The following is a 15354-nucleotide window of genomic DNA, read 5'->3' on the forward strand; positions in this document are numbered from 1 at the left end:
CTATAGGTGACCTGACTCAGTTTTATAACCCCCAAGACTCCTACCTTTAGAGTCCTTTTGTACTTGTTTTCTCAGCCCCTCTGATCTCCTGAGGCATGATGATGTTGCTCAGGTGGTAGATCTGGCTTTGGACCCATGTCTGCTTGTCCACCCCCACCCCCCAGCATTCCTTGAAAGCCAGTGATTGACAGGCACAGTGGAATTGCAGCAGTTTATTTCTTATCACTAGGATTCATTCTCAGTGGGTTTTCTGACATCAAGTGGGGTGGGGGTGGGAGAAAGTGGGGTTAGGAACAATGAGGCACTTTTGTTCTTGATGGCTATTTAGAAGTAGAAGCTGCTGGGCAGAGCAGAGAGCCATGCTGCCCTGGAGTTCAAGCAAGGCACCTTTGCACTTGGCCAGGACAGCCTGCCCCCGTACAGGGAGGCTGCCTGTGGCCTTGATGGAGGCCTGACTTGCATATGGCTTCTAAAGGATCTGTCTTGGGGTTGGGATTAATGGTGCAGTCCCTGTGGCCATATCAGACAGGGTCTGTGGATCAGGATGCTGTGGGCTTGATGCTGGCTACCAGTGACAACAGTGATCTGCTTGTGATCCTGCCATAGGACCCGTCTGTCCTTTGTGTGGCTCAGGACTTGACACTAAGATCCTTGCCTATCTTCAGCAGCAGGGCAGCTTGGCAGTGACACCCCCACCCCAGCATCACAGCTGACTGCTAAAACATTTGTCAGATGCCAAGTATCCTGCCGTGTGACTTGAATGCTGCCATGCCACCCAAGTCCTGCTCATCCACAGAACAGGCGGGGAAGACTCAGGAGAGATGAGGGGCATGAAATCAAAGGGGCTGAGAAAGCAGGTACAAAAAGACCCTAAAGATGGAGTCTGGGGGAGGGGAGGGGCAAGCTTGCAAGTAACAGGTGGAGAAGTTCAGGTGTTCCCTGTGGGAATCTTGCCTTGGCTGGTCACACAGCTTTCATTGGCTACCAGGGAGGGAGAGTGGGTACCATTGCATTTCACACAGTGACTTCTGGTGTTGGAACTCCTGGTAGTATCCTGGGTACAGTTCCCAATGCTACCACAACAAAAAGAGTTTACATATGGTTAAACTGGCTGGGTAGGGTCCAGAGCGAGGGTCTCAGCCTCCAGAGGCCGACTGTAGAGGGACCACCAGGGCTGTGTGGATTGAAATCTGCCACCTGACCTGCTTTTCAGGTCCTTTACTTGAGTTGAATATAGCTGGCCCGTAGCAGGTAGCAATACCTCCTTGGCAGGCTGGGTCCCAAGAGGGTCCCCTAGATCCAGGGCATTCTGCTTCCCAGCCCAGAGTTTTATGTGTTTCTTCCTCCTAGTGTGTGATCCTGTATCTTCTGGGGCCTGAGCCTTCTGGCCTCTAGGACTGTCACTGGTGGACCGATGGGATGGAACAGCCCCCTTCCGAAATGCCCTCAGCTGCTGGAGAAGCTGGCTCTTCCCAGTACAGTCCCTGTGACACAGGAAAACCAACCTAATCCCTGCTGCCTAAAGGCCAGACCTCCCAACCTGGAAAAGAGGAATATTGTGTGTGGTTTCAGCTCCCATTCCAAAGTAAGGGCATGCTTGCAGCAATGTCTGACAGCCACTGCAGTCTGGTTGGGAAGCATGTGAGATGACAATCCTTATGCATTTTCCCCTTAGCAATGGGCATTGTTCTGGCTAGTTTTATGTCAACATAAGCTAGTCACCTGAAAGAAGGGAACCTCAATTAAGAAAATGCCTCCATAAAATCTAGCTGTAGGGCATTTTCTTAGTGACTGATGGGGGAGGGCCCAGCCTGTTACAGATGGGGCCATACCGGGGCTGGTGGTCCCGGGTCTATAAGAAATCAGGCTGAGCAAGCCATGAGGAGCAAGCCAGGAAGCAGCACTCCTCCATGGCCCCTGCTTGGCTCCTGAGTAAATTCCTACCCTCACTGCTTTTGATGATGAACTATTATATGAATTACGAGTGAAATAAACCTTTTCCTTCCCAAGTTGCCTTGGTCATGATGTTTCATCACAGCAACAGTAACCCTAAGACAGGCTTGATATCAAGCCTTTGCCAGAAGCAGCTGCACAATGACTCCACCCAACAGGAGAGGCAACAGAAGAAATGTTCTTAGCTAGGTTAAATCCAACAGATGGAAATGTCTGGAAAGCATGTGGGCTGACACAGTGACACAGAAGGACTGCTGTGAGTCTGAGGCCAGCCTGGCTACAGAGTGAGACTCTTATCTTGAAAGAAAGAGAAAAACAAAACTATGGACCAGAAACGTTCTTATGGCAAGCATTCTCCACAGATGGATGGCTAATTTCCCATCTGCGAAGAAGGGAGCATTTCTAACATCTAAATCCTGGGCCACTACATAGTTGTCATCAACAAACAGCATTTCCCATGTGCACTGCCTTGGGGTCCTCTGAGGTAGGAACTACAGTTTCCTCCTGTGTCTGAAGAGATGAAGCCATAAGCTGAAGGGCCAGTTTTAAGTGTGGCCCAGATCTAGCTGGACACTTTCTCTTTACTTCTGCTGGGACCAGCAGCAGGGGCAAGATCAAACTGGGGAGCTGTTTTCAGGGCTGGACTAAGATGTCATGAAGCGGGAAGCTTGATGTCACTCATAAGGCCTGGGTACAGCAGGTCTGGCCACACCGGCTTTCCCTATGCCAGATTATAAAACACAATGATACCCATTCTCACCACACCAGATGCTGGCCCACATGTCTGGAGGCCTACAGCACAGGGAGGGAGCCTCCCAAAGCAGAGGAGGAGACAGACGCCAGAGTTACCTCCGTTCTTGAGAGGATGGCCCCTGTACTGGGCCTGCTGTCTCCACATCTTCCTCCTCACTGTCAGAGGAGCTACATTCAGAGCTGGAAGTAGAAGAAATGGTTTCTCAGGATGTGCCCCAGCCACCTTGCCAGGCCTGCTTCTCACCTAGGGACCTCCCTGGGAATCCAAAAGGGGTGGTAGCCAGCCAAAGCTAAGTGGCCACTGGGCTTCCTGCCATGTGCTGAAGGGAAAATCCAATGTGTTCAAGCCAGATGAGCTTTGTCTTTGTCCCTCCTTCCCACCTGCAGGCAGTTCTTAGCATCACTTTGTACCTCTCCCGGGACTGGCGCTCTTGTGGTTCTGATGGCTCTGTCTGCCGTAGGTCAATGAAGATGGTGGGAGGCTCTGTCTTCAGCCTCCTGCTCTCTGCCAAAGCACTTCTGCAATGGGAGGGGTGAGGTGGCCCTTCTATGTGATTCCTGCCGCTTGCTAGGCAGGTCCAATCACTGTGCTCATGGAAGCTACTGAAGGTGTGTCTTTTATGTACTGGTGGGCACTTGGAACCCCTCTGTTCCCAATGCCACCTCTGGGACAGGCTAGCACTACCTCACAGAATTGGGCAAGTCTGACATGCTGTGTATCAGCTAGGCTGGTGGGCAAGCCTGTCCAAGTGCTCAGGAGGCTGAGGCAGGAAGATAGAAAGTTCAAGGCCAGCTTCAGCAATTTAGCAAGACTTTACCCATGTACTCTTAAAAAAATGTTTGAGCTGGATGGTTGTGGTGGTGGCGGCGGCGGTGCACGCCTTTAATCCCAGCACTGGGCAGGAGGATCTCTATGAGTTCGAGGCCAACCTGGGCTACAGAGTGAGTTCCAGGAAAGGCGCAAAGCTACACAGAGAAACTCTGTCTGGGAAAAAAAAAAAAGATTTTTGTGTATGAGTGTTTTGCCTGCTCACATGTTTATCCACTATTTGTATGCCTGCTGCTCATGGAGGCCAGAGAGGGTATCAGACACTCTGGAACTGGAGTTATAGACAGTTGTGAATCACTATGTAGGTGCTGGGAATCAAACCTGTGTCCTCTGGAAGAACAACCTAACCACTGATCCATCTCTCCAGCCTTAGCAAGACTTTAAAGATAAAAAATGGGAATGGGGAGAGGGTTGGGAAGGGAAGGCTGGGGGTGGGAGGAGGGAAGAGAGGGGGATCTGTAGTTGGTATGTAAAATGAATAGAAATTTTCTTAATAATAATATAAAAAAACCCAAAAAGATAGAAAGTAAAAAGAAGACTTGGAATGCCACGCAGTGGTAGAGCATGTGTCTAGCATATGTGAGGCCCTGAGTTCAGTCTGCATATCATAAATAAACTGTCCACTTAATTGGGGACCACTTAGCACAAGCTAAATCATTCAAATAGATCCATAAACTTAAACAGTTCTCATCCCATTAGCCACATTTCCAGTGCTTAGTAGTCATGTGGAACTGCTGGCCCGGGAAGCACAGGCCTAGCTATGTCTGTTCCTTCTGCTAGCCAGGCAGAACCCACAATAACTTCAGGGGAGAAGTCCCAGGACTCCTAAAATCAGTGGAAGAAGCAGTGTGGGGAAGGCAGGAATGTTGGGCCTCAGGGGACCCCCATCTCCATCTCTGCCCTCCCCAGCTTCACTCTGTCCCAGCTTGCTGTCCTCCTTGTCACAGGACGGGTGGCTGCCCACAGCCCTTCAACCCAAGCCAAACTACAAGATTCCAGGGAAAGGTTCCCATTGGTCTGGCTGGGTTCAACATTAGACTAATCAACTTGGCCAGAGGGGTGGGGTTACGTGATAATTCTGTTGTTCCTAGGTAAGTCAGCTGGGTAGCTAAGAGAAAGTGCCTATAGGCCTGGCAGTGGCGGCGCACGCCTTTAATCCCAGCACTTGGGAGGCAGAGCCAGACAGATCTCTGTGAGTTCGAGGCCAGTCTGGACTACAGAGTGAGTTCCAGGAAAGGCGCAAAACTACACAGAGAAACCCCGTCTCGGGGGGAAAAAGAGGAGGGGGGACTATGTTAGGGAATGAGACAGCTTTGGGGCTCAATACACAGCTCTGTCAATGGCCTGGGAGAAGCAATCTGAACCTCAGTTTCCCCATCAGTAAAAATAGAGATAATAGAGCATTTGCCTAATTAGATTCCCTATTCAAAGAGAAAGTACATGCCAAGTGTCCCACCAATAGACCCAATTAACACTGCCTAGAGGTAGGGAGGTTCTAAAGAAATGACTGTGGGTGTGGCTGGTGGGGAGTCCCACCTGCTTCTGGCTTCCTGTTCTTCTGTGTCTTGAGGCTTGTCAACAGGTAGCTTCCAGGTATGGTTGCAGACTCTGGACTGAGTGGCACACAGGAGAGCCAGCTGCTCCAGGAGTGTGTCCTGGGATAGTCCAATGGTATGCCCTGGGGATTGCCAGGAGAGGGAGCCGCTCAGCCCGGGGTCTGCCTCTCAGTGGCTAATCTTCAGGCTCCAATGTGCCTCACCCCAGATCTTTCTGGTGCTTCTAGCTCCACTTGGCAAAGTCAGGGGGTAGTCATGTTGTCAACAGAGGCTGCTACACTGCAATGTGGCATAGGGTCACAGATGACCACAGTGAACAGATGTTTGTACCCTTCAAAAGGTAGCAAACAGGCTTATATAGGTAGGTGTGTGTGTGTGTGTGTGTGTGTGTGTGTGTGTGTGTGTGTCACTAGGGATGGGGCACTAGGGATTGAATCTAGGGCCTTGTGCACGCCACCAAGCAGTCCGTCACTGAGCTACACCCCTAGCCCCCATTCATCTTTTTACACACTACATCTTTCTATGGATAGACTCTGTTCATTGAGCTCAGTGCACTCTCTGCTTTAGCTAGACCCCTACTGAATTTAGGCTGTTCTCAAGTTTTCTGAGTTTTTTTGGAGGGTTTGTTTGTTTGTTATTTGTTTTTGTTTTCACAATGTAGTCCTGGCTGTCCTGGATCTCACTCTGTAGCCCAGGCTGGCCTCAAACTCCAGAGATCCACTTGCCTCTGCCTCCCGAGTGCTGGGATTAAAGACATGTGCCACCACCGCCCGGCAAGTTTTCAGAGTTTTAAAGTGCACAGCAGTGAACATCCTGGGGTATGTGTTTACCCAAGAGATTTTCCAAATGGAATAGCTTGTCCGGTGGCAGTGGCAATCTCACCTCTTGGGAGGTAGAATGAAGAAGACCAGCTTGGACTACAGGTCTCAACAGAATAAAACGGAACCAAAAGGAGTAGCTTGCTCAAAGATCTATTAGCATTACTAGAGACCAGGGAGGTGCTGCTTGTACAAGCCTGCCAACCCTGTGCACCCACTCCACCACACCCTGAAGCCCTGCTGAAGCAGGACATGCACTTTGAAGTCTGAAGCAGAATTGCCAAAAGTTCCAGGCCAGTCTGGGCTACCATGTAAGACCTCGTCTCAAAACAAAAGCCATGGTGATACACACCTTTAATATCAGCACTCAGGAAGCAGAGACAGGCAGATCTCTGAGAGTTCAACATATCTGGCCAACATATCAAGTTCCAAGTTCCAGGTCAGCCAAGGCTGAACAGTGAGACCCCATCTCAAAAACTAAACAGAGGTAGGGCTGGATAGAGATGGCTCAGTGATTAAGAGTACTTGCTGCTCTTGCAGAGGGTCTAGGTTCAATTCCCAGCACCCACACAGTGGCTCACAACTGCACCTAAGAACTCCAGTTCCAGGAGATCTGCTGCCCTTTCCTGGTGCATGCATGGATGTGCATGTGGTGCATATATGTAACTACAGGCAAAACAATTATATAGATGAAAAATAAAAATAAACTTAAAAAAAAAAACAACAAAAAACTTCTTGCTTCAAATGTCCCAGTAGCTGTCAGTCTAGTGGAGTCTTTGGTCTGGAACTGGTCACTGACACACCTCCCTGCTCCTCAGCTCAGACGTGCGTCCACCTGCTCTTGGGGCCTGCATGGGTGGGGAGAACGTGGGGAGTTTTGCCTTTTACAGAGCTGCTCATAAGTCAGGCAGTGGTGGCACAAGCCTTTAACCCCAGTACTTGAGAGCAGAAGCAAGTGATCTCTGAGTTTGAGGCCAGCTCAGTCTACAGAGAGAGTTCCAGGACAGCCAGAGCTACACTGTCTCAAAAAATCAAAATAAACAAACAGAGCTGTTTGTAGCAAGGCTGTGAGCACAGTGAGAATATATCCTCAGCCTTTACTTTCAAATAGGATGAGGGATGTATGAGTGTTAAAGCTGCTTGAAAGGGAGCAAGAGAAGGTTCTGCTTTCCCCAGAAGAGGAGGAGGAAAAGGAAGGAAACTGGAAGAAGAAAGAGGGTGGAGCACAGGGCAAGTCCATTTGAAGGCCTGAACATCCTGGCTGAGCAGGCAGCCTTGTGTATGATGAATGAAGGAAGTCTTTTGAAGATTGGGCAGTCAGTGTGCTGAGGACAGTAAGGGCACAAGAGCTCTGCCCACCCCATACCCCTTGCCACTGAGAGACTTGGAAGGAGATATTTATGGGGATTCACTTGGACTTCAGTGTTGAGGGTCAGACCTTGGCTTTGGTAGCGTTCAGCTAACCACCATGCAGTTCTGGGAGCACTGTCACCCTGGCTGTCTTGTCGCCCTGGCAGGCTCTGAAGGATGTAGTCCAAATCCCAGTCTTCGAGCTGCTGTAATGATAAAACTGGTCATTACGAGGCTGCAGGACGGCCCTGCAGTAGGAGGCCCGCTTGCACAGCAGCTGCGGCCAGCAGAGGTATGAGGAGTCACCATCCACTGCAGTGAGGCAGGCAGACATAGCAAACAGCTTAGCTTGGGACACCCCCATTGTAATAATTCACTTGGCAGTATAGTTCCTTCACCTGCATGTACTAAACAGACTCAGACACTGCACCTAGCAACCTCCAAACTCCCCTGACACCCCCTTACCTGCATTAAGCTACATGTATTCCCATCTTTCTGGACTATGGTATAAATCTTCCCCTCTCAACTCTGTAACAATCAAATTTAGACAGTTTCCACTCAAGTGTATTTCCCAATGTATCTAGGTACGAAGAAGAGAAGGGGTTATCTTGCCTGAACTGGTTTTGGGTGTTTAGGCAGTAAGGAAGAACTGTGTCTCTACCAATCTTTTAGGGAAAACTCCTTAATTACTACAGTCTTGTACCTATGTATAACTAGGCATTCAGATGATTAAAATCTGACGCATTATGGGAAAGGAACATGTGCAGTAGGAAAAATGAATATACAATTTAAATAGAGAAGCATCCTAATTATGGCCTCTTAGTAGCCAGCCCCTTTCCTTTAGACCCCATAAAATGAAGCCCCATTAATCCCGACAGTATATAGCTCTTCAATCTGTTGCCATGTAGCTCCAATAAAGTTGTCATGCTTCTTTTACACATCTGTATGAGTCTTGTTTTTAATTCTTCGTTTTTATTTATTTATTTATTTATTTATTTTTTGAGACAGGGTTTCTCTGTGTAGCTTTGTGCCTTTCCTGGAACTCACTTGGTAGCCCAGGCTGGCCTCGAACTCACAGAGATCTGCCTGCCTCTGCCTCCCGAGTGCTGGGATTAAAGGCGTGCACCACCACCGCCCTGCCTGTTTTTAATTCTTTGGATAAGAGGCCAAGAACCTGGAAGTACCCAGTCCAGACTCCAAACACCATAAGAGACTGGTGTTGGAGTTCGGGTGCATCTAGCATATGAATGCACTGTCTGTTGTAAATGATTACACACTAAGCCCTTCCTTTAAGGTGAGCCCTGCATTCTTTTCCCTGCATTCTCCCCCACACTCCCACCACATAAACACACAGGGTCTCTTTGTGTAGCCTTGGCTGTCCTGTCTACTCGCTCTGTAGACCAGGTTGGCCTCTGCCTCCTGACTACTGGAATTAAAGGCATGCTCCCAGCTAGACCTGCACCTCTTTTTTTTTTTTTTTTTTTTTTTTTTTTTTTGGTTTTTTGAGACAGGGTTTCTCTCTAGCTTTGGAGCCTGTCCTGGACTAGCTCTGGAGACCAGCGCTGGCCTCGAACTCAGAGATCCGCCTGCCTCTGCCTCCGGAGTGCTGGGATTACAGGCATGTGCCACCACCGCCCGGCCACATCTCTTGACACCTCCTTCCTTAAGCTTTTTTTTTGGGGGGGGTCAATACTTTTGGGCGCAAAGATGACTAACCTGGAGGAAACCCCATTGTTTTCAAACAAGATCTCATGGCTGGCCTTGAACTCTATGTAGCCAAGGATGACCTTGGATGTCTGATCTCCTACCTTCACCTCCCAAGCTCTGGAATTACAGGCCTCTATCACCATATGCATTTGATGCATAAAAGACAAGCACTCTGACAGCCAAGACACATTCTGGCCTTCTCTGTCTGAATAGGTTCATACCGTGTAAGATGTTTTAAAACTTTTGCGACTTTAAGAACCTGGTGGTTCCAGCAGGTGCTCAAACTGGAGAGCTTGGCCCAGATGGCTCTGCAGGCTTAGGTGGAGGGAGGAAGCCAGGAGCTTACAATGTATGCTAAGGGAAATGATTCACATTTCTGCAGCCATATGGGTGAGAAAGAATTAAAGATGTGAGGGTGCACAGAATGAAATGGCTGGCTTATATAAACAACAATGAAGAAGTCTGTGCATGTCTGTGGGCTCACAATCCCTAAGTTGTTAAAGAAAGTGATACAGGGTGCATGGCCTTCCCATGCTAGGCTGGAGCATCTTTCAATACATCCGCCTCCACCTGGAAGGAACTGAGCTTGTATAGCTAACCAGGGTATTCTTCATAGCCTTTGAAAACTGGGCAAGTACGACAGGTTTCTTTCCTGTCCAGTGGGCAAGGTGGTCTCACAGATCACAGTTGTGCTGTCCCAAGGCTGCCCACCCACCATAGTGGGAAACAGACTCACCTTCATGGGACAGGGAGTCACTGCTGTGCTTTATAGATCCACTTTCCCAGTAGTCTTCAGACTCCTTTCTCTTCTGTAGTAGCTCACAGAATCGCCTCTCCCAATGCCAGCCTGGCTCCCTGCCACTTCTCACTAATGTATTTAGTCTGACTTGGACAGCTGCTCCTAGTGTGTAGGGTCTGCCCACGGGGAGGACTTCACTTCAGCAGCACCTGCTTCTGTCTTGTGCATGACTGTATGTATTCAGCATTCATGCTTGGGGTCACCTGTGTTCTCTCTAAATAAGGATGGAGTTGGCCTCTCTTCCTACTGTCGCTGATTCTCACTAAGGGTGAGCTCCGTGCCAGCCTCCCCATACACTGTGACAGGATTTGGGCCTAAGGTCCAAGAGGAGAAGCTGGTTCCAGCCTCAATAGTGTGGCAGGACTGTAGCCATGCTGCAGGAGACAGGCCAGAGGGCAGACTGGGCACTGGAGAACCTACCTGGAGTGAAAGCACTGGACATCCTTCCCGAGGCTGCTCCGAGGAGGCTTCTGGCCGGGGTCCTGACTCTGCAGCCTGGCCTTGGTCTCCACAGGCTGGGTTCTGGGCTGGCTGGGTCACTTTCTGAAGGATATCCTTCTCTATCATCCTCCTCCTCTCCCTGCGGAGGGCTTGGAGCTCTGTAGAGTTTCTAAAGTCAGTATCTGTGGGCTCTATCTTCAGTTTTCCTTCCAAAGGAAAGGTGACCTCTTCTCCCTGGGAAGTCCATGGGGGACTCTGGAATCCACTGGGGTAAGACAGGCTTCTAAGGTTGCCTTCCAGCCAGGGTGGGTCCTCCTCAAGAATAGGGCTGATTTTGACACAGCTCTGGCAAGGCCAGCCAGGGCCTCTTCTTTCCTGAAGGGCCAAGTCCTCCTGTCTTACCTTCTGTCCACTTCTGGGTTCTATGGCTAGTCTCCCAGGAACCAGAAGTGGCTAGAGAAAAAAGGCATCCTCTGTGAGAACCTGCAAAGACATACCTGAGACACACACACACACACACACGCACGCACGCACGATCCTTCTACTCTATGGGTCCCAGCATGCAACTCTGAGTATCAGGCTGAGCAGCAAGTGTCTTTTCCCATCGAGGGGTCTCATGTACCCCATTTTGACCCTTTTTAGTTCAACAACTTGTCCGTCATATAGACATCACCACTATTTCTAAAATGATTCCACTCCCTATTGCCCCTCTCCCAGAGGAGATGGTAGTTCTTACAGAAAAGGAGAAAAGATCTCATGAAAATCATGTTGCCTAAACTGACTAGAGTCCTAGCTGCCTTTCAGGTTCTCCTGGGGAGGATGATGGGTATTATTTTACACTTGCTCCTATGAGGACTGGGCTTCACACAGTGTTGTGGTGGAGATGGATCAGGTAGTCTTCTTCAGTCTTTGCATACCCAGTTTGCCACAACAATGCTAGAAAGAACTGAACAGAGGGAGTTTACCCAGAGCTGAATGGCTTCTGGAGGCCAGCCAACCTTCAGAGATGGGTATTGGCCTCTGCAGTATCTTCAGTGGAAGGTATGTTTGGCCACAGCACATCAAGAAGAGTTGACGGGCCTGACAGGTGGGGATGGCCAAGGATGAAAGCTGCAGATGGGATCTCTTAGCAATTCATTCTCATCATCAAGTCACTAATGTTTTGGAGTTTGGGTTTATTTATAATTTTATATATACATATGTATGCATGTTTATATGCATCATGTGTGCAGGTCCACAGAGGCCAAAAGTGGGGCATTGGATCTGTTGGAACCAAAGTTACATGTGGTTGTGAGCTACCATGTAGGTGCTGGAAACTAAACCTGGGTCTTCTGCAAGAGTGGCCAGCTCTCTTCATTACCGAGCTATCCTTTCCAGCCCCTGCCTCGAACTTTTAATGCTCCTGCCTCAGCTTCCAAGTAGCTCAGATTACATGTTTATACCATCAGATCTGGAGGAATCATTGGGTTTAGATAGAGGTATTGGTCTCCCTCGGGACCTGAGAGAGGGGTATGGGCAGTTCCTGTGACTGGGAAGCCCAGGCCTGTGCTGTGTTTCCCACTCTTCCCCTCCCCTGCTACTAGGCATCCAGCACTGGGCACCACTATCATGGCATTTATGGAACCCTTCACTTCCGCTTCCTGCTGGAACACTTAGTCACTGAATATTCAGCAAACTTGAGTGGCTATGACTTAGCTAGTTTAAGGAGACAGTTGACACAGGCAGTTGTGACAATGGCCAGGCAGTAGAGTGTCTTGAAAGAAAACAAGAAAGGCAGCAGGTGGCAAAAATCAGACAGAAAATCAAATATGCTTACAATGTTGGAAGGTGCCATGCTTATGTGCTGAATACCTCAACACTAGGCTGTCCTTGAGGGAGGAAGGGGCAAAACCAGTGGTTTTAAGTATTTAGATCTTTGCTGTCGGTGGAATCCTTGTCAGACTTGCCATCACCCCCCTACCCAGCTCCACAGTACTTAGCTTAGTAGGTCCCCAAAGCCTGAGTCCCACAGACCTCAGGTGAAGGGCTCCTCCCTACAGCAATCCAGGTCCCAGATTCAACACCAAAAGGGGCTTCAGCCAGCTCCTCAGTCAGGTCTGGAATCAGGACAGGCTGGTTTCGCTGAAAGATGAAGGGTTCTTCTTCCTCACAGTCAGACTGCAGAGATCAGGGCGGTTCAGAGGAAAAGGCAGCCATGCTTTGCCCAACCTCCCCAGGAGCATCTGGGAGATCAGTTCTCTACAAAGGTCAAGTCCTGTGCTGCTTTCTGCAGCATACCCCAAACAAGGCTCAGCAGCACCACCTCCTATTGGTGAGATGGGAGCTTCCCTTTTCACAGGCTGTGCTCAAGATCTTGCACACAGCAGGCACTGCATTAATGCTGGCACTGGATAATGGTAGTGAAGGGGCAGCTAGAAGTGGAGGTCAGCTCACTTTCATACTGACTTATCACTTAACGAAGGAGCTTTGGTGAGCTGTCTCTAATGGAGGGAGGCTGACACTGGCCTGCCACCACACAGGGGCTTCTTCACAAATCGATGACAGCGCTAGGGCACTGAGGCACTGTCATCATCTATTTCTTTTGCTGCACCAAGCAATGGATGATGCCCGGGTCTCAGCTCTGTCATGTTCATCTTTGCAAATGCCCAGGTAGGGCACAATCAACTGTCTTGCTTCTAAAACCCTTGTTCTTCACTCTAAATGTCCTATGCCACTGTGTGCTGAGTCTCTGACCAGGGGATAACCAGGTGTCCCTTTCACCTGTGCAAGTGGCCACTGGTACTATCAGTGTTCCTCAGGTGGCAGAATCCCTCCAGGACCATATCATGGTGTCCTGGCAAGGTTATTACTCTCAGAGGTTGGCCCTGGTGCCAACCTGACCCAACCGAACTGAGAGCAGCACAACACCAAGTTAGGAGGACACAAAACACCAACACCCATCCTCAAGAGTTCTAGCAAACCCAGACCTGGGGTCAGGACCACTGCAGGGGAAGACACACAACACCAACACCCGTCCTCAAGAGTTCTAGCAAACCCAGACAGAAACCTGAAGAAAGTGGGTACCCAAGAGTAAGCCCAGGGACCAGTGAGTGAAAACCAAGCCTATATATCAGAGTAGGGTCTATAGAGAGGATTGCCCAACGCTGTCCTTGCCCAGGCTCGACAACTGACATCCAGGAAGAAGAGCTTGCTCACCGGGGAGGAGTCTGAATCCAGGGACGGCAGCTGGTCTTTGGCAGCCTTAAGGATGGCATCCCAGGGAGAAACCGGCAAGGACACCACATCTTTGTCTTTGGATGTCATGGGGGCCCAGGCTCAAAGGATCCTTTCTTTGGATATCATCATAAGAGGAGCCCTGTGGAGCACACGGGGTGAGTGGCAGTGTCTAGGTGTCCAAGGACAAACTAGCATGGGTAGCCTTTCCAAAGCCTTGATCATCTGAAGATGAAAACACACCTGTAGCTTTCCATTTTCCACCAATTTCCTTCTGGTTCTGCAAGCCTGTATTACTGGATAACAGGATTATGTATGTGGATGTCTGCTGGTGGGATGTTCTGTAGGTCAAATGTGTTGTTCTGATTGGTTAATAAATAAAACACTGATTGGCCAGTAGCCAGGCAGGAAGTATAGGAGGGACAAGCAGAGAAGAGAATTCAGGGAAGTGGAAGGCTGAGGCAGAGAGACACTGTCAGACACTGCCATGACAAGCGAGATGTAAGGTACCGGTAAGCCACGAGCCACATGGCAACTTATAGACTAAGAGAAATGGGTTAATTTAAGATATAAAAACTAGATAACAAGAAGCCTGCTGCGGCCATACAGTTTATAAGTAATATAAGTCTCTGTGTGTTCACTTAGTTGGGTCTGAGCAGCTGTAAGACTGGCGGGTGAGAGAGATTTGTCCTGACTGTGGGCCAGGCATGACCAGAAAAACTCCTGCTACAGATGTCTGCAGTGATGAGTGCACAAGAACACGGCTTCTGTGTGTGTGTATATATATATATATATATATACACACACACATATATGTATATATATATATACACACACACATATGTATGTATGTATGTATGTATGTATGTATGTATGTATGTATGTATGTATGTGATGTGATGTGCTTTGGAGACCAGGCTGGCCTCGAACTCACAAAGATCTGCCTGGTCTCCAAAGCAAGTTCCAGGAAAGGCACAAAGCTACACAGAGAAACCCTGTCTTGAAAAACCAAATCAAACCAAACAAAATAAAAAACAAACAAAAAAAGTTAGGGGCTTAAGATCCATTATCCAGGAGATTTTGTTAATCATTCAAATGATTCGCTGGCTCAGCCCCGCTCCCCTTTGTATCTCACCCTAAAAAAGTTGCTGGGTCCTCAGTGGACAAAGGGACTTTAGGATTGTGGGGTGAAGGCCAAGCGGACCAGGCAGATCAACTAGCGGTGCCGAACCAGGGCAGCAGGGAGGTGAGTCGGGGCTTTAAGCCTCTGAATCTTGTAAGCAAGGACAGGTGCTTGGCGATCCTGAGAGCCGCAGGTGGGACTGACTGCTTTTGGTATACCCACCAGCCGGATGTTTCCAACAAGCGACTCTGGCAGTGAGGTACAGAATCACGGAGGTGAAGAGTGCCACCCAAGACTGATCGTCCTTTAGTTGCGCAAAGCGTTGGTGTTAGAGGAAGGCTTGACCACAGAGGAAAAAGCATGGGCTGGATCAGAGGAAGGACCTAGGAGCTCACGGTTTCTCCCAGAAGCCGGTTGGCCCCGCCCCGCCCCGCCTCGCCCCGCCCCGCCCCGCGCCAGGCGTCGTTGTCTAGGGGACTGGAAGGCAGCGGGACAAACCTGCTGGTGCTAAAACAGAAGGAGGATCGCACTCCCCGCCACCCGCAGAGGGATCAACCCCTCGTCTCGTGGGTTTCCGCGGTCTCCCGCTAGCTTCGGGCCGCTCCGCTTGTCCACTTGCCCTGTCTCCGGGCTGAACAAGGCCACCGACGCGGCCAGGCGACCCGCCCCTGGCAGAGCCAGTCCCGCCTCTTCTTCGCTGGGCTCCGCCCACCTCCCCAGCTCAGGAGCGGCTCCTCCTATCTGCCATCTGATTGGCCGTTGTGGCGGGCCAATAACAGGTCGTCGGCCATCTTCCCGGGGTGCTCCGCGCG

The 15354-nt window shown here is 49.7% G+C and overlaps 1 protein-coding gene across 6 annotated transcripts; it reads right to left on the minus strand.

Moving 5' to 3' along the window:
- Positions 1 to 216: 216 nt before the first annotated feature.
- On the minus strand, positions 217 to 15211 carry C8H16orf71 (chromosome 8 C16orf71 homolog). 6 transcript variants are annotated; one of them, XM_036198249.1, is made up of 10 exons: positions 15041 to 15211; positions 14765 to 14881; positions 13402 to 13561; positions 12220 to 12363; positions 10186 to 10659; positions 7348 to 7465; positions 5072 to 5213; positions 3118 to 3225; positions 2803 to 2886; positions 217 to 1484 (listed from the first exon to the last, which is right to left on the minus strand). In XM_036198249.1, exons 3-10 carry the CDS (start codon positions 13507 to 13509, stop codon positions 1103 to 1105), a joined length of 1560 nt encoding a protein of 519 aa, XP_036054142.1. In that variant the 5' UTR covers positions 13510 to 13561; positions 14765 to 14881; positions 15041 to 15211; the 3' UTR covers positions 217 to 1102. The 6 variants fall into 6 exon arrangements, with proteins under 6 accessions (XP_036054142.1, XP_036054144.1, XP_036054140.1 ...); XM_036198251.1 differs by lacking the exon at positions 14765 to 14881 and having other exon boundaries at positions 7348 to 7462; XM_036198247.1 differs by lacking the exon at positions 14765 to 14881.
- Between the last annotated feature and the right edge of the window lie 143 nt (positions 15212 to 15354).

This window comes from Onychomys torridus, chromosome 8 (genome assembly GCF_903995425.1).
Source record: "Onychomys torridus chromosome 8, mOncTor1.1, whole genome shotgun sequence".
Taxonomy (NCBI): Eukaryota; Metazoa; Chordata; class Mammalia; order Rodentia; family Cricetidae; genus Onychomys; species Onychomys torridus.

Excerpts from the sequence above, each read along its gene's own strand:
- C8H16orf71 (XM_036198247.1), bottom strand. The coding sequence starts at position 13,509 with ATGACATCCAAAGACAAAGATGTGGTGTCCTTGCCGGTTTCTCCCTGG. Across the intron at positions 10,660-12,219 it reads GGAGGAGCCCTTCACCTGAG|CCACTTCTGGTTCCTGGGAG; the intron begins GTCTGTGGGACT and ends TTTTTTCTCTAG. Across the intron at positions 7,466-10,185 it reads GTCCAGTGCTTTCACTCCAG|CAGCTCGAAGACTGGGATTT; the intron begins GTAGGTTCTCCA and ends TTATCATTACAG.